This window comes from Schistocerca americana, chromosome 2 (assembly GCF_021461395.2).
Source record: "Schistocerca americana isolate TAMUIC-IGC-003095 chromosome 2, iqSchAmer2.1, whole genome shotgun sequence".
NCBI classification, from domain to species: domain Eukaryota; kingdom Metazoa; phylum Arthropoda; class Insecta; order Orthoptera; family Acrididae; genus Schistocerca; species Schistocerca americana.
This window is the reverse complement of record NC_060120.1, coordinates 726,264,387-726,288,042: the sequence shown is the minus strand read 5'-3', so window position 1 is coordinate 726,288,042 and position 23,656 is coordinate 726,264,387. Positions and strand designations below refer to the sequence as shown.

The 23,656-nt window shown below is 38.3% G+C and overlaps 1 protein-coding gene across 1 annotated transcript in view; it reads left to right on the top strand.

Moving 5' to 3' along the window:
* The window catches only part of LOC124595669 (pseudouridine-5'-phosphate glycosidase-like), a 129,045-nt gene that overhangs the window by 88,230 nt on the left and 17,159 nt on the right, over positions 1-23,656 (top strand). The window contains exons 7-9 of the mRNA XM_047134515.1: positions 3,759-3,890; positions 6,113-6,194; positions 16,830-16,896. Coding sequence (XP_046990471.1) covers positions 3,759-3,890; positions 6,113-6,194; positions 16,830-16,896 — 281 coding nt within the window. The remainder of the gene's footprint in view (positions 1-3,758; positions 3,891-6,112; positions 6,195-16,829; positions 16,897-23,656) is intronic.

Here is a 23,656-nt window from a genome sequence, read left to right as displayed (position 1 = left end):
ATATTATACCAATTCTGAAATACAGAAAGGATCCAGTATCTGCTGACTATTACAGACCCGATGCATTGTGAAAAATTTGGAACAAATACAGTAATTAAAAATTGTCTTGAATGATGTCTAGAAACTAATAATATACTGCTAGTCTATCAAAACAGTTTTTGAATACATCACTTTACTTTAGTTAGTTTGACATAACTCACTTTGGACATACAAAGAGCATTTAAGAAAAAGACAATGTGTTATGTCCATGTTCATGAATATTGAAGGGACGTGTGATGCAGTTGTCATTCCCTTATCATGGCAAAGAATGATAGAGACTGGAGTGCCCTACAGTTTTGTTTATGGTAGAAGCAAATTTTTCTTTAGAAGGACTGTCCTCTTATGCCTAAAAAATAAAGCTGTATGCCAAATATGCCACTGTTGACATTCCACAGGGATCATTATTGAGGCCAGTTCTGTTTAATATTTATGCAGTGGAAATGTGAACCAAGCTTCCAAGAGCTGTTCAAGTACTTCAATATGCTTATGATACTTGTATGTATATTTCTGGTAGCTGACTTGAAGAAACGAAGAGAGAAAATTGGTTGGTCTCTAAAGGCTTGCTGTTGTCAACTTTTGCAGATGAAGGATTCCACTGGGACTAACATGCATGAGATTAAATTACCAAATGTACCCAGTGAAGAGTCAAACTAAATTTATAGGAACAATAATGGACTCACACATATAATGTGTGGGGTAGATTGCCTATTTCTTAGTCAAGATCCAGCCTTATTTCAGCACATCATGCTCAGTTACAACAGTATCATAGGGGAGCAGATCATAATATTCTACTGCTAAAATACAGGGATCTAATAAGATCTAAAATTGACATTGGAAGCACATTGTTTTGCAGAGGCAACAGGAAATCAGTTTTGAAAGTAGGAAAATTACAGTTAAATGTGTTAGGACTTGCTGATGAGCTAGGAGTTCTATGAAAAATAAGACATTTTTGGTGGAAGCTGCAGAAATGCTTAATGCCTCAAAGCAGAAATTAATTACGGATATACCGATATTCCTCCTAAACAGACATTCTTCAATTGACCATGCTGTGCTACAGAATCTTGACTGATTGTTTCAAGAAAAAATGAATAGATAGAGACTAAACACTTCCCTAAAATCAAAATCATGTATAAGCTTCATAGATTTGAAGGACATTTTACCTAATCTCTGAAGAATGCCAACATATCCTAATTGAGATTATCAGTATAATGAAATAAGTTCAGTAGTAGATGTTTTCTACTTATCAACCAAAACAAATAGGTGTACTGTTGCAGCTGCATGGCTGATAATTTCCCAAAATATGTCGAGATTTATACTAATGGCTCCAAAAGCCCAGATAATTGAACAGTGGGTTGCCTATTCCTATGGCCAAGCACAGGCTACAAGGAACTTTTTGTAAACTCTCTTCTCCAGTTTTGTAAAGGCCTCATTGCTTCTGTTGTGGGGGCCAAGTTTGTGAGTTCATGAAATGGCTTCTGGTGCAGTGCACCACTAAAACAATTTCTCCCTGCCACTGTTATGCAGCAATGCCATCAAGTCAGATAACAGGATAAGAGAACTAAAGTCCTACAACACTCCAACAAATTAGTAACAAAGTCACATAAATTAGTTAAAAGGTTTACTTATCTTTGTGACTAGTTGAAATGTGAAGTCTGTAACACTGCTTGTAATATAACACAAAAAAGGCCCATCAATGGCTAAGTGCAAATAATCATAGGTAAACATCACAGTACATAGCAATTGCAATTTACAACAACTGTCTGTTCACTTCTAAGAGTTCACTAAGCGATGTTCCCTGACTAAGTCAGCCCTGGATGATAATCTATTACCAAATGGGTGGGACCTGCTCTTCTGTCATCCAAGTAGGCTTCTGTCTGTTGTTGTTCTGTCATTGGCAGATTGTACTCAGCTGGCAATTGGCCAAGGCGAAGTCGATATCTTCACCCTCAGTGCCGCTGATGGAACTTGCGCAAGTGGTGAGTCTTTATGGGACTGGCACTACCTCAAATCTTTGTGCCTGTGGTGATCTTGCCCTGGCTGTGTCTTGCTCTGATGACACAGCAGAACTGCTTTTGCTTCCCAGCTATACTTGCAGCTTTAAATTAATTGCAGAACCTCCCAGTGAGAAACATTTTGTTTTGATAGATTGTAGAAACATATTCCAAGATACACAGATGACTGCTGTTCTCAAGAAAAGTAGTGGTCTTCATGATAGGTTCTGAAGGCAACAAAAATTTCAGGAAGAGGAAGAAATGTATGAGAATCAAAGGATACACTAACATTAAATATAATGAACTGGTCAATGACTTAATCAAAAACTGCTGTTCAAAACAGTATTTTTAAAAACATCTTATTACCACCATCAGATATGATACCTACACTATATAGAAGAGCAAGGCACTAATTTTAAGATGAATATCAATCATCTGTATGCATTAAGGGAAACGTTTTGGACAAATACAATGAAACATTTCCTCAAAGCCCTGGTTTCACACAATTAAAGAAAATGAAAAAGGTATAAGTTCTAATTTGCATGTGATGTAATTGTGGATCATTCCCTAGTCATCTTCAATGAATCCACGTTCAAAATAATCCTTACTTCTCATGTGATGAAATAACAGTAGGGGATATCAATCACATTTTTTTTCAAATGTAAATGATATGAAAACCAGCAAATCAATTTTATATAAAAGTTAATCACATCTCATCAGTCATTACCAACTACTGCAGTAACTCTTCTTTGTGGAAAATATATATATATATATATATATATATATATATATATATATATATATATATATATATATATATATATATATATATATATATATATATATATTTTATGAAGAAGAGTTACTTTAGTAGTTGGCAATGGTTGATGATAGACTGTACATATAAAAATTTAAAACTGATTATGAAATTTTTAGATAAGTGTAACCATACTTTGTAAAATTCCAAAACACTTAGAGTTTGGTGTATGGCCTTCAGGCACAATTAATAATAATAATAATAATAATAATAATAATAATAAAAATAATAATCTTTGGATGTTCAGACATTTTTGTATTTTAGATGTAACAAAAATGAACAGGTAATGAAATGTCACTGAATAGTTTTTCTAATACTTGGATTCTGTGTTGCCAGGATAAAACCAAAGTTTGTTGAAATCCAGCTGCTTTACAGTGTGAGTCCAACAACATACTAAATAAGTTGTCATAAACATACAAGTACAAAGTGTCCCAACCACTTTGAAACAGATCTGTCAGTTGCTACTATTATGACGTGCAATTAGTGTTGCTACCAGTGTCTTTCATTTTGAGACTCTATTGTAACATTTGCATTTGTGTAACCCATTCTATATTGGAGATTCAGAAAATGTATTTTTTTCTTTGCTGTGTGTCCAAATATCTGATATGTGGTCAGAGAGAATTTTTGTTAAAATATACTTTGTTAATGCTAAGTCGACTTCATCTGAATGCATCAGAAAATATAAATTACTAATTGTTTGATACAAGTTCACATTTAATTTAAATATTTGGCATATATTTAATTTTCCTGCTTTTATTGGAAATTGTATTAGGTAAGACTACCAAATTTTTAAATTTTTGATAGAACATTTTCTCTTGTTACATATTTCTCTCATATTCTGTGGTTTTTATTTTTCTTCTTTTTTTCTTTCTTTTTACGTGAATATTTGGTAATCTGTTGGTTACTTACAGGTGATCATATAGAAAAAGCTATACAACAATCACTACAAGAAGCAGAAAAGAATGGTATCAAAGGAAAAGATGTCACACCATATGTGCTGGAACAAGTACGCATTCTGACATCAGGGAAATCTCTTGACACAAGTATCCTTTCTTTTTTAGTGAGGGGTTGGGGTGTGATAGTTTAGATGTATATAGACTGCTGCAAAAAATATTAGTGCATCCTTTTAGAGGTTTACAAATCATACAAGATTTATTGCTGCAACAGTATATATGGAGTTCAACATACAATTACATCTACAGATCAACAGGACAAGCAGTTGTGAGGTATCCACCCACCTGAAACACCCATACTAGTATACAGTGTAGCCTTCAGAGGCAGCCATGTAGGTGCTGACTCTGGCGTCCAGTTGATGATGATTTCTGTCCTGGGATATGTTATCCCATGCCTGCTCAACCAGTTCATGTGGTTCTGTAAGAGTTGTTGGTTGATGAGTTGCATGAGTCACTTTTTGTCCCATAATATTCCATATGTGCTCAATTGGAGACAAGTCCTGAGATCATGCTGGGCACAGAAGTTGCTGCATGTCTTCCAGAGCTTGTTACCTTTCACAGGCAGTATGTGGGTGAGCCTTATCCTGTTGGAACAACCATTGCCTTCCTGTTGCAAGAACAGCAAAAGAATGGGTCTAAAAATGTTCTGCATGTACCAAATGGTGGTTAGTGTCCCCTTCAGAAACACCAAATGTGAACAAGAGCTGTAGCTTATTGCATCCCAAACCATAAGACCTGGGGTGGGAGCCATGTGTCTTGGATAAATGCACTGCATGAGACAGCACTACTAGATCTCAAGTGTGCATGTCAATGCTGTGGCTAGAGGTGTGCATGCCCATAATCCTACTGCTAATAACTGGTTTGCAACAGTTCATGCTGACATGTCTGGGCTCCCAAGCCCTCTTATCTGTCCTCTGTAGCTGTATGATATACCACTGCTGCCCTTACAATACGGTGATCCTGGTAGGCATCTGTGCCATATGGACATCTAGAACTTCATCTAATGGTGCGAGCATGTTCACATGACTACTGATATCAGCACTGTGGCACAACTGATGCAGCATGCCTAACTTGTGTGACAATTCTCCAAAAGGACCATCCTGCCACTCAGGAGGCCACAATTTGACCCCTTTCAAAGTTTCTCCATTGGCCGTAGGAAACACATGTACATATCTATGGCTGTGTTGCCTGCTTGCTTCACACGTATGTCCCTCACTGAGATTTATGTCTGTGAGCATTCCCTATTAAAGGGTAGACACAGATGGCGCTCTGGTAGCTACACCACTACAGTGTCTGTTGGCAGAAATTTTGAAACCATTATCAGTACGTCTACTATTCCCCAAGTGACATATGCCATGATCAGATCAAAAACGTATCATCATCTTTCCAAGTGCTCTAATTCACTTTTCCGGTAGTGTATGGTTTTTAAAATTGTTATTGCCTTAATTTGTACTCCTGTGGCTTCATTGGTGTAGCTCCATGTTGTTAAGCACTGTCTTTTGTTAATTTTTGGCACATAGATTACAAAAAGAATTTTAGAAATAGTATTGCACTTTTAAAGTAAAGAACGCATTTGCAGTATGAAATTGTTGCATGTTAGCAGGTAATAAGATCTTGAACAATTTTTTTCTAGTTTTCTCAGTTACTCTTTTGTTTTGAAATGAATTTTAAATTGGAAAAATGTGTCTATTCTTGGATTCTGCTTGACTGTGTAAGTTTATGATGAGATGGCATATATTTTTCCCTCACATTTACTATGGTAAAGTCAATTGATTGTGATATTTGGAAACAATTAGGACTAAGGTAAAAAAAACATAAAGTTAAAAAAGAATTCAACAATGTAGGTTTAAGAAAATTTTCACAATGTAGCCAAATAGTCATCTAAGCTAACAGGCTATTTGGACATCCATGAAATGAACAAACAATATAACCACATAATAGTTGTTCAGGAAAATCTATCAGCTGATATCACCCTAAAAAGAAGGCATACTTACATGCATTAATAAGCATTAGATGCTACAAAGAGGAATTTTAGTGGAAGCAGAACTTCAGCAAGAACCTAAATGAACAATATATTTTTTTTTCCATATCTTAGAAGAAATTGAAAAAAATCTAAAAATTGGATAAATGAGTTTCCCATAAATTATTATGAATGACATACAGAGTTTAAGTAGGTTTTAATTTTTTCTCTCATAGGAGATAAGTATTTCATTGTTACTCTAAATAGTGACATGTAATTGAAACTGATTGTCGTAACTTATGTAAAATGCTGAAAAATTCAGTTGAGAGTAGCTTGCTTAATGTAACTTCAGATATTGCTCTTGTGAGAAATAATGCAAAAATTGCTGCACAGTTGGCAATTAACTTGAAGAAACTTTCAAGGACAAAATGCAGGTAAGTAAATGTGTGTTTGTATGTAGGTTATGTAACTTGTATTCTCTTGCTGTAGTATTTACTGTTAAAAAGGAACATAAAAGGATGGGACATGGAATCTGTAACAGTTGGGTTTTGATGAGGATCAAATTATCTGTTTGTTATGTTCATGGCTTGCTGTGCATATTTAATGTTTTGCAAATTTGTGAGGTAATTGTGAGGACAATTTGAAAAGCTGCCAGCTAAACATGGAATGGGGAAGACAGAGCAATCAAATTTTTTCTGTTTATTCTTCTGGAAAAACAATAAGCTTCTCACAATAGCACTGTAATGACTTTATTTTAGTGTCAAAATTATTTGTTTTTCCCATAAAATTGTGGATTCAAAAGAGCACTCACTACACCAGTGTTTGTAAAATTTTCCCTTTCGGTAGACTAACAAACCCAGAGACTAAGGTGGAAGATTGAGTACTTCATTATTTTGATGGTTCATTTTCATGGTGTTTGTCACATGATACTGGAGTGTCATCCTCAAGAAATGTGATGAGTTCTAGCATCTCAAATGTTTCTGTTATGCATTCTTGATGGCTGTGTGACGGCTCTCCAGAACATTATAGTGTCAGTAACTGTGGACCCACACTGGATAAAACTAATGTTAAATACTTTGCTATCCTCAAAATGTTATCACTTTGCTGTTGGTGGTAGATTCCTACCACTGAAATTCTGTGCACATTGGTAACCACATGTCACATCATAGAATTGACTGTCATTTGCTTTGAATGATATTGATGGGGTGTGAAAGCACACAAGGGGAGGGGGATGGGTATGGGATTGTCATCCCCTGGCAGACATACACTAATTCCACGTAACACCAGCTTTGGCCTTTATAATAACCATAATTCAGTGAGGAAGAGTATCCACAGGTTTCTTCAGGGATGCCACATACAGCTGAAGATTAGATAAATGCCTTATGTATTTATTGACAGGCTGAAGTATGCTATAGTCAGACACCTTTACAGGAAGGTAGTAACATGGATATTAATAAGTGCTGACAAGTCTCATTACTACCTCCTTGTTGAAGGTAAAAAAAAGTGCACAAGAGCAATAACACATATCCCAAAACAAGATACTTAAGTTAGCCCTGTTTGGATTATGAAAGGGTCTCATCATAAAACACACTATTTTTCAGTTCACGAATCAAATTGTACAAAATTTAAATCAGTGAATGCTACTTATTGCATAAAGTGTGTAAATGCTGTGCAATTGTGTATCAGGAAACTGCAATATTTCACTTTGCTGATGATGCAAGTATCATTATCAAGCCTAATAGAGAAACTTTAACACTTGAAAATGTAAATAATATTTTCCTGAAAATTAATTACTGTTTTTTTTCCCAAATGGGCCATCTGTGAACTTAGGTAAAACACAATACATGCAATTCTGTACTGTAAAAGGCTTGACCACATTGCTTGAAATAATACAGGAGGGAAAAGTAATCAGTGAAACAGAATATTCTAATTTCTTGGATGATTATGTTAATAAGAACATGTACTTGATGTCACATATCCTAAATCTTCTTAAGTGTGTTTGGTATGCAGCATTTACATTATGCAAATAGTAAACTATGGAGATGAAACTGTCACAAGTTGAGATACATTTCCTATTTCATTCAGTAATGTCTTGTGTCATCTTATTCTATGACAGCTGTTCATTGTGGAATAAAATCTTCATTCTTAGAAATGTGTAATGGGGATAATATGCGGCACCAACTTATAGGACCAATTGTAGGTGACTCTTTAAATATTTGAGTGTAGTGACAAGAGTCTCATAGTGTATTTGCTCCCTTGTAAAGTTTATTGTCAACTACCAATCACAGATCAAAAATAACGTTCATAAATATAATACTAGAAGGAGAAATGACACTCTACCCATCATTCATCATTGCTGTAGCACAGAAGAGAGTGAGGCATTCAGACACAAACATCTTTGACCACCTACCAAGTGATCTGAAGAAGTTAATAGAGAGAGAGAGAGAGATCAACTTTCAAGAAAATTTTATCTGTTTTTTCAAATGTGAAGTATATTCTTTAGGCTTGGTTATGATACATACATCATCAGCAACGAGAAGTATTATGCCCCATGGATGTATCATGACCAGTCATATGCATAGGATGATTCAAAAGTTTGCAAACAAATTGAAGAAGTTGATAGAGGAGTTGAAATACAACTATTATAGAATAGGAACGTATGGTCTTGGAAGTAATGCTGAGCATATGCAGACTTTTGTATGCCAGGAATGGTGAAATCAACTAGGTATTCATCAAAAAATTCTTTCAGAATTGTTAGAGGCTGTACCACACAACATACATCGTCAGATGTGGATGCGACTACAAGGAGCACCTTGCTCAGATGCCCCCTGAATTTTTTTTAGGGATGGGGGTGGGAGTGGGGTTGAGGACTGAGGATGAGGATGAGGATGAGGATGGGGGTGGGGTTGGGGTGGGGGGCATAGCAAGAGTCCCTTGTATTTGACAACTGTTCCTGATGAAGAAACACTTCTCGCCAGGATATTTGCAGCATCGGATGAGGTTTGCATGGTACCTAGTGTATTGGATAGAGCACTCCAGTATTTTCTGTGTATATGTTATGCCTGTATTGAATGTGATTGTCATGATTTTAAACACTGTAATGTGCTGCGTTGTTGAGTAAACAGTACATTATCAATGGTGAACTTAAGACACATGTGTGCTGGTTGTCCATGTTGCTCCTGACATTCCAAAGCTTTTACTGCCTTATGATTACTTCCAGAGCTATAAGTTTCCTGAGTGTTCTATTATAAGTTCTTAATCAACTCCATCAATCTGTATGCAACTTTGTGAATTGCCCTCTGTATAACAGAAACAAAAGCAGACCAAATACCAAGCCTGTGGTGATTATTCCGTGGTCTGAAGATTATGTACCATGTATAAACTCTTGGGGAGGCTGTTACTGCAGGTATTTGCATCCTTTTAGTTAGGTAGGACAAAACCCAGTTACCAATAAGATGTCTGATACCATAAAATTTGAGCTCCACTAGGAGAATACTATGAACTGCACAGTCAAATGTATTTGATAAGTGTCAGAAAATACCAGTTGGCTGTTTCTTCTCATCTAAACTTTATGTAATCTAATTTGTGAATTGAAAAATCGCATGTTCTGTGGAGAGACAGTTTTGAAATCCAAATTGATACTGGCTAAGTATTTCATTTTTAGAGAGGTGTGTTGTGGTTCATACAGATATCATCTTTTCCAGTACCTTGAAGACAGAGATAAGCTGTGAGAGTAGTCAGCAATTATTATTGTGAAAGGGGTCTGATAAGTCTGTCTGAAAATATTCCTTCTAATAATGATGTACTGAATATGTGACAGAATCTACTGCATTTATGTGGAGAACAGAATTTAAGTAATTTACTTGAGATACCATCAACTCCATGAAAGTTTTGGCTGTTGAAGGAATTAATTACATTCTTAATGTCCTCAGCAGACCCTCAACTAATGTGGAGAACAGAATTTAAGTAATTTACTTGAGATACCATCAACTCCATGAAAGTTTTGGCTGTTGAGGGAATTAATTACATTCTTAATGTCCTCAGCAGACCCTCAACTAATATGCCTCTGTGTTTGTGGCACTGGCATTGCTTCTTGCATGTATTCTACTGATTTATCCCTTGAAATGTCTTTGTCAATCTTCTGCTGCTTCCAGAAAGTGATTATTAAATACATTGCCTATCTTACTGCTGTAATTTATTTAATAACGAAAGCCTCACATTCCTTAACTGAATTCCCAGTTTCTCTTTTAACTTTTGCCCTTATAGATTTAATTGTGTTATCTGAGTTATTTATTTTAGTCATTATGAAGAGGCAATTCCATTTTCTATCCTAGCTGTTATATAATCACAGTCATTTGTACTGTGATTACTGATTCCAACTGTTTACCATTTTCAAGTGCACACTGCTATATTCATAATTTTGCAGAGACACCCTTGGTGGGTGTATACAAATGTTCATCTGTCACTTTACTACTTAACCATAGTCATCGTAAACATGAGTGAGAACAACTTTTCATATTTGTCAACATTTCAGATAGGGAATGTTTTTCTTACTCATGTTTACTATGACAGTGGTTACATATCAAAATGACAGATGTATGTTTGTATGCATCCACAAAGGGTGAAAGTGTTAATTTACAAACACAGGAGAGTGGATTTAAAAATACCAAACAGCCGAAATCAGAAAATTATGGTATAAATGACAGTGACTGTATAACAACGAGTATGGAAAATGCAATTGTTTACAATAATTTTGAAGCTGTTGTACCTAAAATGAAAAAAGTATTATTCTTAGGTTTTTATTTTTTCAGTTACTTTCCTTATGACAACAATGTATGCTGTGTAATATAATATGAAATCAGCTCTACTTCTATGTTTGTCCTAACTGTTTCATAGAATTTCATTCTTCCTGCAGTTTTTAAAGATTAGTAGAAACCCATCTACAAATACATTAAATTTGAAACCGAAATCAGTAATAGCGTACACATCCCTTCAGTCATCTTCTGTAAGGCAGTTTGTTAATTACTCTAATTGTTTTGGATCCATTTCCTTGTAATTAAGTGAGTTACATAGTGTGGCTAGTTGTGAATCATAGTCAGGGAGGCCACTCCCTTCAGTCATCTTCTGTAAGGCAGTTTGTTAATTACTCTAATTGTTTTGGATCCATTTCCTTGTAATTAAGTAAGTTACATAGTGTGACTAGTTGTGAATCATAGTCAGGGAGGCCACTCCCAACTGGGTAGACATGGATTGAAAAAGTGGCCAAGAGAGAGAGAGAGAGAGAGAGAGAGAGAGAGAGAGAGAGAGGAGAGCAGCAGTGGGAAAGGTCAAAATCACCCCATCATACTTTTTAGTGTCATATCCAGTTTTCTTACCGTGTTCATGAAATCATATGAATTTCCTAATTTTTTCTATTCTTCATGGTGATGTATAAGGATTTACAACATATTTACAATGCCTTGTGCATTTCATTCGATATACATAGAATGTCAAGAAGAGTCACTTTGACACTGCTGTAATTTCTCTTCTGAATATATGTAAATAATCCCACAATGCAGTGCCAACTATCAGCAATAATGCAGAATTGTTGATGCTCATTGTTACATTTCAACACATGTACATTCCAGTCTTCCACAATCAATGCCCTGTAACATTCTTTGTACGTGAGAAATTTTTCTAACATGTCTGGTCAACATGGATGTTCTGATGAAGTAGTCTTTCATTTCTTAGAGAATTTCAATGTTGAATTAGAAATTGACTTCACTGATGAAGATGAGGACTTTGTACCAAAAGCAAGTGAAGATTAGGACAATGTAAATGAGAAGGGATTAGTAGAGGAGGATTAAAACGCTGATCTAAGTCAATCCTCACCTCATTCACCACTGCATGCCCAGCCGAATGTCTCTACAAAGATGGTCACTAGGGATAGTATAGAATGGGAGACTGCTAATTTTTTACCTTCTGTGATAAGGTCAGCTGTGAGCATTCTAAAGGAAGAAGGTCCCACTATTTACGCTAGCCATCATATGTGCTTAGGGTGTCATTTGTACAAAAAGCATGTCCCCAGAAGATCTTTGATCGTTTTCTTGGGAGCCTACTTTCATCGAGGACATTATACCAAAGGACAGTTTTCAGGAAATTCTCAGCTATCTCTTTTTTTGATGAAAAATCAACCCAAACTGAATGGATGCTAGCCAGCAAATTCGCTCTTGTATTTGGAATCATGGAAAACAATATTTATTCTTATGGCCATGCAGAAAATGTAAACATAGATGAGCAACTGTTACCAAACAATACAAGATGCAGATCCACTCATTACATGCCCAAGCAATCCAAAAAATATGGTCTCAAATTCGGGAGCAGCTGATGTAGCAACAAAGTACGTATGTAATGCTTTCTCAAGAAAGAAGATACACATGGAGAGAAGCAACCACTCGAAGAATATGTCATTCTGTCTCATGGAATAATTTCTAAACGGAGGAAGGAATATGATGATGGACAGCATCCTCACATCTTTTTAACTTGCTAAGAAGTTAAAGTGAAGGAAAACCTCATTAGTTGGTACAGGAAAAAGATCTGTCACAAAATACCTGTTGAGGTAAAGAGGCCAAATACTAAAATACACTCCACCACCATCTTCCACTTGACTGGCAACACAGACTGCTCCATGAATGCATACCAAGGAAAGAAAATAAAAAAAATATTCTTCTGAGTACACTGCACAGTGAAGTAGCAGTAAACAATGAAGGAAACAGTAAACTTGAAACCATAACGTACTATGATGCAACAAAGAGTAAGGTGGATGTGGTTGATTAAACTGTTGTGACTCGCAAATCTTTCAAAGTGCCGCCACGCAGTTACGCGTGTCCTCTACATGCGGTGCTATCTGCCAGCCATGCAGCAGCAGCGCCATAAGCCACCAGCCAGCCAGCGCTGCTAGACTCAGACTCAGTTATGATTTGACTGTTAAAGTGTACACACGTCTTTCTCTGTTTACTTGATCTGTGACTTTCATGTATTGCGTCTTCCTTGAAATGTATATGTTCGACTTGAAGTTATAACAATTGGCGACGAGGTAGTGATTTTTCTTTTCCATCGTTGACCCACATGTTCCCATGGCTACTTTAGAGCAACTATTGCAACGTCTCATAGAACAGCAAACGCTTCTCACAAATGCAATTCGTGATTTCGTCATGGCATCAAATGCAGGGCATCTCTCGTCATTGTCTCTACTTCCTTTTCCTCCTTACGACGAGATGGCGGAAGACTGGTCTGATTATGAAAAATGTCTTCGACATCACTTCTTGGCATTTCATTTCGTGGACGAACAAACATGTAAGTCTCTGTTCCTTTCATGTGGGGGACTGATGACCTTTGCTGTTTAGTCCCCCTTAAACATCCCAACAACCACCACCACCTTTCATGGATGTCACCTCAAATGTATCGGGTGTTGTCGCAATTGGCTCCTTTGAGAGATCCTGCGTCTTTGTTCTTTGCTGAAATGTGCTCTATTTTCAAAAGCAAACATATGTGGTAGCCTCTTGTGTTGCCTTTTATTGTTGTCAAAAACAACCGAATCAATCCTATCGTGCTTGGGCTGCTGAATTTCACGGCCTCAGTAGAAGGTGCCAATTTGTTACTGAAGTCTACAAAGAATCCTACGCCGATTCCATGGTATGAGATACTATTATCCGATCAGCGCCCGACATAGAAGTTAGGCAATGTGCCCTTCAGTTGGCAAATCCTACTCTAGATGAAGTCCTATCCATCGCTCAGTCTTTTGAAATTTCTCGCGCCGCTGGAGCGCAAATAGAGGCATGGGGCGACGTTGGGGAAATACAACCTCTGTGTGATGTTGACGAAGCGTGTGGCGTGTCCCCGCCGGCCAATGAGGCCGTAGTACACTCCCAAGCACAGCCTCGGCCTAACTGTAAACAAACCTCTAAGAAACTGCAGCAAAATCCACAGCAACTTCCTTCATGTCCGCTGTATTTTATGAAACACTCATGAGAAGATTGTCCACAATGTTGGGCCGTGTGTCACAAATGCAAAAAAAAGGGTCATGTGTAATCCGTTTGCAAATCCGACCGCATACATGATGTTCATGTACATGACGCTGATTCTGATTCTGTGTTGTCTGTCAATTGTACTTCTTCCCTTTCAGAGAAGTTATTCATCACTGTCCAAATACTTGGTCGAGATGTTCGCATGCAGGTGGATACTGGTTCTGCTGCCACTATTATCAGTTCTCAGACATATCTTCAGTTGGATTCTCCAATCCTGTCACTAGGCAATTACGGACGTACAATAAACAGAAGATTTCTCTCTTGGGACAATTTGATGCTGAGGTATCTTACAAATCTGTTGTTCGCACTGTTCCCATATTTGTGGTTGACCATAGTAACATGGAGAATCTTTTTGGTTTTGATGCCTTTCGCGTTTTTGGGTTCTCCATAGATGACTCTGTCAATATCGTCTCTGATGTTATTCCTTATACTCAATTGGATTCCTTGTTGATGACATTTTCATCCCTTTTTTCTCCTGGGTTAGGCCATGCAAACGACTTTGAAGCTCATATCACGCTCAAACCCACTGTTCGGCCTAAGTTTTTTCGGGCTCGGCCTGTTCCTGTGGCCCTTAGTGATCAGGTCAACCAGTGAGTGGTCCTCTCCTGTCATTATCATTGCTAAGCCAAATTGTGATATTCATCTCTGTGGCGATTTCAAAGCCATTGTAAATGCTTAATGCCTTATCGACACTTACCCTATGCCTCGACTGAAGAATTGTTCACTAATCTTGCTGGAGGCCAGTATTTTTCTAAACTTGACCTGTCAGAAGCTTATCATCAACTTCCTCTCAGCGCTGCTTCCCAGCAGTTTCTGGTCCTTAACACGCCTTTCAGCCTCTATCAATACCAACGATTGCCGTTTGGGGTTGGTAGCACCCTTGCTCTCTTTCAGCGATTCTTGGAACAATTATTGCTCACTGTCCCTGGGTGTATAAATTACCAGGACGACATTGTTGTCACTGGCTCCACCGCTGGTGAACATCTTCAGAATCTCTTCACACTTTTTCATGTCTTGCAGACTGCCAGTCTTAAGTGTAATCTTCAGAAATCAAAATTTTTTCAGACATCTATCACGTACTTGGGGTTTCAACTCTCTCGGGATGCTATTCATCCGCTTCAGCAAACTGTCGCTGCGATCGATGCCCTTCCTCGCCCTACATCTGTTAAGGAACTGCAGGCCTTCTTGGGGAAAATAGCATACTATCACAAGTTTTTACTGTCTGCTGCTTCGGTGGCTCAGATGTTGCATCGCCTGTTGCATAAAAACGTGCCTTTTCACTGATCCGTCTTAAGGCTCACCGGCCACTTGACCATCTTCTTCTTCTGTGTGAATGCACAAACAGTGCCTGAGCTCTTATGGGAATTGGCAAAGCGCCGCGAGTAATGAGTATAATGGGCGGGGGCACGACGAATGTAGTGCAGGACAATATGTTGAGAATGTGGGTTTTGCGGGAGGTGTGCCAGAGATAAATCCCTGCAGTCGTGCTATCCTCTGTGTCCTCGGTGGCTCAGATGGATAGAGTGTCTGCCATGTAAGCAGGAGATCCCAGGTTTGAGTCCCGGTCGGGGCACACATTTTCATCTGTTCCTGTTGGCGGATGTCAATGCCTGTAAGCAGCTAAGGGTGTTCATTTCATTGTAATTTGATTCAAAGTTAGACCATTGGCTCTCATGGACATTGCTCAAACTAACTGAGCTATTCAAGCAAAACTCACAAGTATCTTACAAATCTTCAATTCTGCCAGTACCTCTCTCTTACATTTCAAACTCAACAGAAAGTCAGCTGAAAACCATGCTGGACTAGAGCTCATAGTAGAAAGTATCTCACATAGAATGCACTATCCACAGTACAGAGGTGCATTTTCAGAATGAATCTAACACACTACAAATTAATATGATGTTACACTGGGACTGTTGCCTTTTGTTGGAAAAACTTTTGTAGGCTGAGCTTGTGCTACTCCTCCTCTGCTTCGATTCCTCTACGCTACTTTTCAAACTCCCTGAAAGTTCTCCTATGATCCTCACAGTATTATCAGCATTGTAGGAAAGGACATCATGGCAAATGGATTAATCACTGCTTAGAACAGGCTGTTCCAGCTCGAGATCTTACCTGTTGGCAGCTGGGCTTGGGCAGGTGATGGCAAACAGTGGACATGCTGGCAATACAGCAGCTGGGCTGTTGCATACACAACTGTACTACATCAGCCAAGCAGAGACAGGCCAGAGTACTGTATTGCAGTGCCTTTGTTGTTAAGGAGAATGATGCAGTGGTCCTTCAGACATGCATGCATGTCTAAAGGGACACCACAGCATTCTTCTCAACAACAACAGCTCGGTATCAGCAGATAAATGCTGCAGTGCCTGTGTTGTTAAGAAGAATGATGTAATTTCCCTTCGGACATGCATCCATGTGCTCCTCTGTCAGGAATTACATAATATGTGTGAGTACAGGCTGTGATGCAGGAATAACAACAAATGGAAGTTTGGGTCCGGCCATGAGTTATGCAAGGATAGCCAAAGCAGTTAAGGCGTTGGCTCACATAAAGCAGGAAATCTGGGTTCATTGTGGTCACTCCTTATACAGGTGATGTTTGTTCGTCTTCTCAAATTTGCAACTGTGAATACACTTCATGTATTTCATGTGTATTGGCAGGAGTGACCAAGATGTTCAAGCAAGTGCAACTTGTAAGGCAATAGCCTTTACAAGCTGCACTTGCCTGCTGGTGATATAAGGGATGTCTGGGAGCAGCATTCAGGTATATTTCCTACCTGGCACAGAACTGTAACCTGTCAGAAAGTTTCAAACCACTCTGTACTTCAGTGCAGTGTAGAATATTCATTCTGGTTACTTGATTTATTTAAATATTTTCCTAAATAATGGAAACCAGTTAGATACTTTTTTAAAAAATTGTCTGTTATTGATTGGATGTGAGCCAAAGATGCTGATATCTTGTGCAACAGAGATAAACTACTAAGTTAAAAATCTCATTGTTTTTTGTAGACGAACAGAAGGTCCATCAGTCCATGGAAAGAACATTCCCTCGAAAGAGACCTCAGAGAAACAGCTGGTGAGTTTATACTTGGATTATTGTATTAAATGTTAGTCTCAGTAAGTGCTGATAAACTGTTTTAAGGAACTGCAATTACACATCAGATTTTAAGCACACAGGACAATAAATTAACCACACACATGAGACATTGTATAACACCACTTTTAGCCATGAAAAAGGGACTCGGTTTGGTGAGGAAGAGAATTCACAAGTTTCTTCATGCATGTCATATCTAAGTGCAGACACTCATAGGTGATGAGATCCTATGAGCTCATGAATTTTGGGGATGTTAATTGATTTCTTCACCTGCTGTTTTGAATAGTCCCAGACATTTCTTATGGTTTTATGATTGTGTGATTCAGCAAGCCAGTTGAGGCACAATAGGGTGCCTGAATGTTGAAAAACTAGGAAAAAGTAATGCAGTGTTGTGAACATGACTTGTTATCTAGGAAGATGATACACATCATGAAGATATAGAAGAAAGGGCAACACTTAGTCATAAAAATGTTTAAACAAACATGCTGGTCCATTTTTATGGCAACATGAATAAGTGAACATAAGCCATAGCCAAAGAACACATTCAAAACATCAAAAAATCACCCCCAGGCTGAACTGCATCCTCCACACACCATATGTTAGCCTTTGCGTTTTTGGTGCACTTGATGCCTTGCATAATTTGAAAAGAGGCAAAATTGTGACTCATGCTGATTCATTTGTAGGTTACACAATGGCAGACTATGGTTATTGGTAGGATACTGGGACACTCAGGCTCATCTACACCAAAACATTTGTGTGCTCCATGCTTACTTGTTTATTTTTATTAAGCATCAGTTTCATCAAGTACCGTATTTACTCGAATCTAAGCCGCACTCGAATCTAAGCCGCACCTGAAATTTGAGACTCGAAATTCAAGGGCAGAGAAAAGTTTTAGGCCGCACCTTCAAATCCAAACAAAGTTGGTCCATTGTAATATGATACACAATTTAGATCGAATGAAAGACGATACAGCTACAATAGTTTGGTTCGAGTCGTAAGCTTAGCAGTTACGGTTTACCAGGTAGCCATTGCTATGCGTCAGGCGCTCCGTCCGTATTTATACGGGTACCCTTCTTTTTTCACGTGCTTCGTCTGGTTTGAATCGATTGCTTATTTTGCTTTGATCTGGTAAGTGCCGTTTTCTTTGTTATAGGTGTTTACGTCACTCTAAGCTGAAAATGCATTACTGTACTGCGTCATGCATTGTTTGTCGCATTCTGATAGTGCGTGTTTACGGCCTGTCGCCGCCCGCGGCATGGCTTGCTTTTGTGCGCGCTACCGCCGCTTACGATTAAAAAAAGAGAGGAATTGTCTCATTAGCGAAACAATGGCAAATGACTGCTACTTGTTGTTACTTACACTGCTGCTTTCTTTGATAATGATCAACAAGAACCAAATAATAGACTGCGTATTATAGATCATGTTCTGAGCGAGAGTTAGGCAAAAATTTTTCTCCGTTTGAAAATCTTTGCGGCCGCTTCTTTAGTAAATCAAATTCTGCACAGAAATTAGTCATTTTAGATTTAAAAATCTAGTCAGTTGCCGTGCTTCATTTCTGACTGTATCACTATTAGGCATAAAAATAATACGAATATAAACAGGACACGATACGTATTTTCTTCCGCGTTTGCTGTTGTCTCACTCTAGTTTCGTAGTTTATTAGGCAGACAGGATTTAAATGAGATGGCAACAACAGGAAAGAATACATGGCAAAATGTTTATATTCGTACTATTCTTATGGTGAAGAGAATACTGCATGTGATTCACATTTCATCAGGTTCCTATTAGCAACAGTCTTGCCAGTCGGATTTTCGTAGTACATTGAAATTCTGCTACTTTCGAAGATGAACAATACGTAATTTGTATTTACTTCGTTGGATAATGTATGAAAATGCAGTGGTCGAAACTCGGGGCGGAGAAAAAAAAGCTCGTCTTCCACCTTTTTTCTTTATTTATTTACTGACGCAGAGGTTTTGGCGCCAGTATTTATCTCGTTGCCTACAGCATGCCTGTGTAGCGCTACATACATTCGACGGCAGAAGTTAGTTGTGGCGGCACCTACAAACATTTTTCAGAACTTCCGCTTGCTTTGCACTCGATTCTAAGCCGCAGGCGGTTTTTTGGTTTACAAAAACCGGAAAAAAAGTGCGGCTTAGATTCGAGTAAATACGGTAATTGATATAGGATATGACTTTTTGTACATTAATACACAGTTTCAGATTATTACTGTAAAATTAATTCAATTCCATAAATAATTTTAAGCATGTAATACAGTACAATAAAACAGTGCCATATAATAATGAAAGTAATAGTACAATTTAATATATAGCACAATAGGTACCAAAAGCAATTTTATATATATAAAAGAAAAAGGACAATAATTTAAATTTCAACCAACAGATAATCACGTGTCGTATAATAGCATCTATCTTGAAAATATAGTTTTAGAGCCATTTTGAATTTTTGTATTTCTTTTATTGCCTTGCTGCGGTGGCTAAGTTTATTGTAAAGTTTTTTCACAGTTTTTGGTGGTCCATTTCATCTGGCAGTTGTGTTTACAAACTCATTGTCAGGATCCTATTTTTTCCTGGTGACTGTGTATATAAACTGATCAACAAAAGTCTGGGATACTATTGTAAAATGTAGTCTATGATATTAGAGGTCTCATTGATCTATCCATTATCCAGTTAGAGCCCATGGCCTGGATGGTACTTACTACTGGCATGCTTTACAGCCATTTCACAGTCATGTAAACATATCGCTGCCACAGTGGCACATCATGTGCAGTCCAGTATCAACAACAGCTTCACTTTGTGTTCAGCACTGCAGTAACATGCCCCATAGAAGCATACAACATTTGATAGAGTCAAGATTGTGGCTTTACATTCAGCAGGTCCTATACAGCAAGATGTTGCCAATCAGTTACATGTCACTCAAAGTGGTGTGTCTAAGGTGTGGAGAAAGTACATTGTTGTTCTTGTTGTAGTTGTTGTTGTGGTGGTCTTCAGTCCAGAGACTGGTTTGATGCAGCTCTCCATGCTACTTTATCCTGTGCAAACTTGTACCTACTGCAACCTACATCCTTCTGAATCTGCTTAGTGTATTCATCTCTTGGTCTCTCTATACGATTTCTACCCTCCACGCTGCCCTCCAATACTAAATTGGTGATCCCTTGATGCCTCAGAACATGTCCTACCAACCAATCCCTACTTCTAGTCAAGTTGTGCCACAAATTTCTCTTCTCCCCAATTCTCTTTGGTGCCTCCTCATTAGTTATGTGATCTATCCATCTACTCTGCAGCAATCTTCTGTAGCACCACATTTCGAAAGCTTCTATTCTCTTCTTGTCTAAACTATTTATCATCCCTGTTTCACTTCCATATATGCCTACACTCCATACAGATACTTTCAGAAACGACTTCCTGACACTTAAACATATACTCAATGTTAACAAATTTCTCTTCTTCAGAAACACTTTCCTTGCCATTGGCAGTCTACATTTTATATCCTCTCTACTTCAACCATCATCAGTTATTTTGCTCCCCATATAGCAAAACTCCTTTACTACTTTAACTGTCTCATTTCCTAATCTAATTTCCTCAGCGTCACCTGACTTAATTCGACTACATTCCATTATCCTCTTTTTACTTTTGTTGATGCCCATCTTATATCCTCCTTTCAAGACACTGTCCATTCCGTTCAACTGTTCCTCCAAGTTCTTTGCTGTCTCTGACAGAATTACAATGTCGTTAGCGATCCTTAAAGTTTTTATTTCTTCTCCATGGATTTTAATACCCACCCCGAATTTTTCTTTTGTTTCCTTTACTGCTTGCTTAATATACAGATTGAATAACATCGTGGAGAGGCTACAACCCTGTCTCACTCCCTTCCCAACCACTGTTTCCCTTTCAAGTACCTCGATTCTTATAACTGCCATCTGGTTTCTGTACAAATTGTATATAGCCTTTCGCTCCCTGTATTTTACCCCTGCCACCTTCAGAATTTGAAAGAGAGTATTCCAGTCAGCATTGTCAAAAGCTTTCTCTGAGTCTACAAATGCTAGAAACACAGGTTTGCCTTTTCTTAATCTAGTTTCTAAGATAAGTCATAGGGTCAGTATTGCCTCACATGTTGCAATATTTCTACGGAATCCAAACTGATTTTCCCTGAGGTTGGCTTCTACCAGTTATTCCATTCATCTGTAAAGAATTCGTGTTAATATTTTGCAGCTGTGACTTATTACACTGATAGTTCGATAATTTTCACATCTGTCAACACCTGCTTTCTTTGGGATTGTAATTATTATATTCTTCTTGAAGTCTGAGGGTATTTCACCTGTCTCATACATCTTGCTCACCAGATGTTAGAGTTTTGTCAGGGCTTGCTCTCCCAAGGCTGTCAGTAATTCTAATGGAATGTTGTTCAAAGAGACTGGAAATGTCAACGATAGACCTTGCGGTAGTCTTCCTCATATAACAACACAAAGCAGTATTGTTACCTCCAGCTGTCGGCTTGCAGGTGCCCAACATCAATTGCCAGAAATATTGGAAATGGCTTCTTCTGGGCAGCAGGGATTGATATCCCATACTAAACAGTATGTAGAAGACTACATCAGGATGGTCTTCATCCCAGAAGACCAATGAGAAGTTGTCCACTGAACCAATGGAACTGATGCAGTCAAAGGACCAGGGTTTTTGCACATCAACATTGGACCATTGCATAATGGAGTAATATCATGTTTGCTTATGAGATCAGGATTGATTAGCGACTGGTAATTAAATGTGTTAGTGTTTTTGAGAAGTGCTAGGTGGTATCAGGAATGGCAATACGTTCAAGAAGTCCACCGGTTTGCAGGTGGGAGCGTAATGTTCTGTGGGGCAATAACGATAGAATGGCAGACCCCTCTAATTCTAATGTATGGCAATTTGACTGGTCCCCAATGTCTCCAAGAGGTCCTACAAATGGTTTTAAGGTGCTACAGATGTGAAGTCGATGACAAATTCATCCTAGTCGATGACAGTGAAGGACCACACTGTACTGTAGCAGAGTATTGGTATCTTCAGAGAAGCAACTGAATGCATTGGTCAGCACAATCCCCAGACATGAATGCAACTGAGCACGCATTGGGCCTGTTGAAGGTGGTCATTGTACAGTGCCAAATCCATCTGTTACTGAAGCTACCCTTGTGGAATGGAACTTTACACCCCAAGATAAACTTGATGGTCTAATCGAGATAATGCCTTGCAGAGTGGAAGAACTCATCCTTGTGCAGGGATGACATACTCACTATTAGACTGATAAGCATCATCACGAGATAAAGATTTTCGCAGTTTTTTTTTTCAAGATGTACGCTATGGAGAGATCCTGGTGGTGTTTTTTTAAGGATATTTTGTAACTAAACAAAATCATTCTTGTCCTCAGAAGGAATTATGTTTATTTTGCTAATAAGATACTGTACAGACCTCAATGGATGTTCTACAAGAAGTCACTGTAGTAATGTGCTGTCTATATAAATAGGAATTTGCAAGAGTTTCTAGGGGCTGCATTTTCAGTTGTCTGCATGACACTCTTTTGTGCTATGATACACCATCTGCTAGCTGCCAAGTTGCTCCAAAAAAATATGATATATCCAGCAGTGATTCTACTTGTGCATATTATACACTTTTCAAGGTTTCTTTTGTATTGTACAATTAGCAAGTGTTTTTATGGTATACCATACTGTGCATAGCTTCTTGCTGATGTAAATGATGTGTTGTGTCCCACTTTATGTTTTCCTGAATTCACATTTCTAGAAATTTTGTGTAGTTTACAGTTACAAGCAGCTACACGGGTAGCAGGGGTTGTGTGGCGTGGGCTGGGCGGTTTTTTAGGTTAGATGGCCTTGGGCAAGTACAGATAGGGCAACAGCCTCAATGGGTGCGGGGCAAAGTCAGGACATACGGGGACCAAGCAGCAATCGGTATTGTAATTGTAAACTGTCGAAGCTGCGTTGGTAAAGTACCGGTACTTCAAGAACTGATAGAAAGTACCAAAGCTGAAATTGTTATAGGTACAGAAAGCTGGCTGAAGCCAGAGATAAATTCTGCGGAAATTTTTACAAAGGTACAGACGGTGTTTAGAAAGGATAGATTGCATGCAACCGGTGGTGGAGTGTTTGTCGCTGTTAGTAGTAGTTTATCCTGTAGTGAAGTAGAAGTGGATAGTTCCTGTGAATTATTATGGGTGGAGGTTACACTCAACAACCGAGCTAGGTTAATAATTGGCTCCTTTTACCGACCTCCCGACTCAGCAGCATTAGTGGCAGAACAACTGAGAGAAAATTTGGAATAATTTCACATAAATTTTCTCAGCATGTTATAGTCTTAGGTGGAGATTTCAATTTACCAGATATAGACTGGGACACTCAGATGTTTAGGACGGGTGGTAGGGACAGAGCATCGAGTGACATTATACTGAATGCACTATCCGAAAATTACCTCGAGCAATTAAACAGAGAACCGACTTGTGGAGATAACATCTTGGACCTACTGATAACAAACAGACCCAAACTTTTCGACTCTTTATGTACAGACAGGGAATCAGTGATCATAAGGCCAGTGCAGCATCCCTGAATATGGGAGTTAGTAGGAATATAAAAAAAGGGAGGAAGGTTTATCTGTTTAGCAAGAGTAATAGATGGCAGATTTCAGACTACCTAACAGATCAAAACGAAAATTTCTGTTCCGACACTGACAATGTTGAG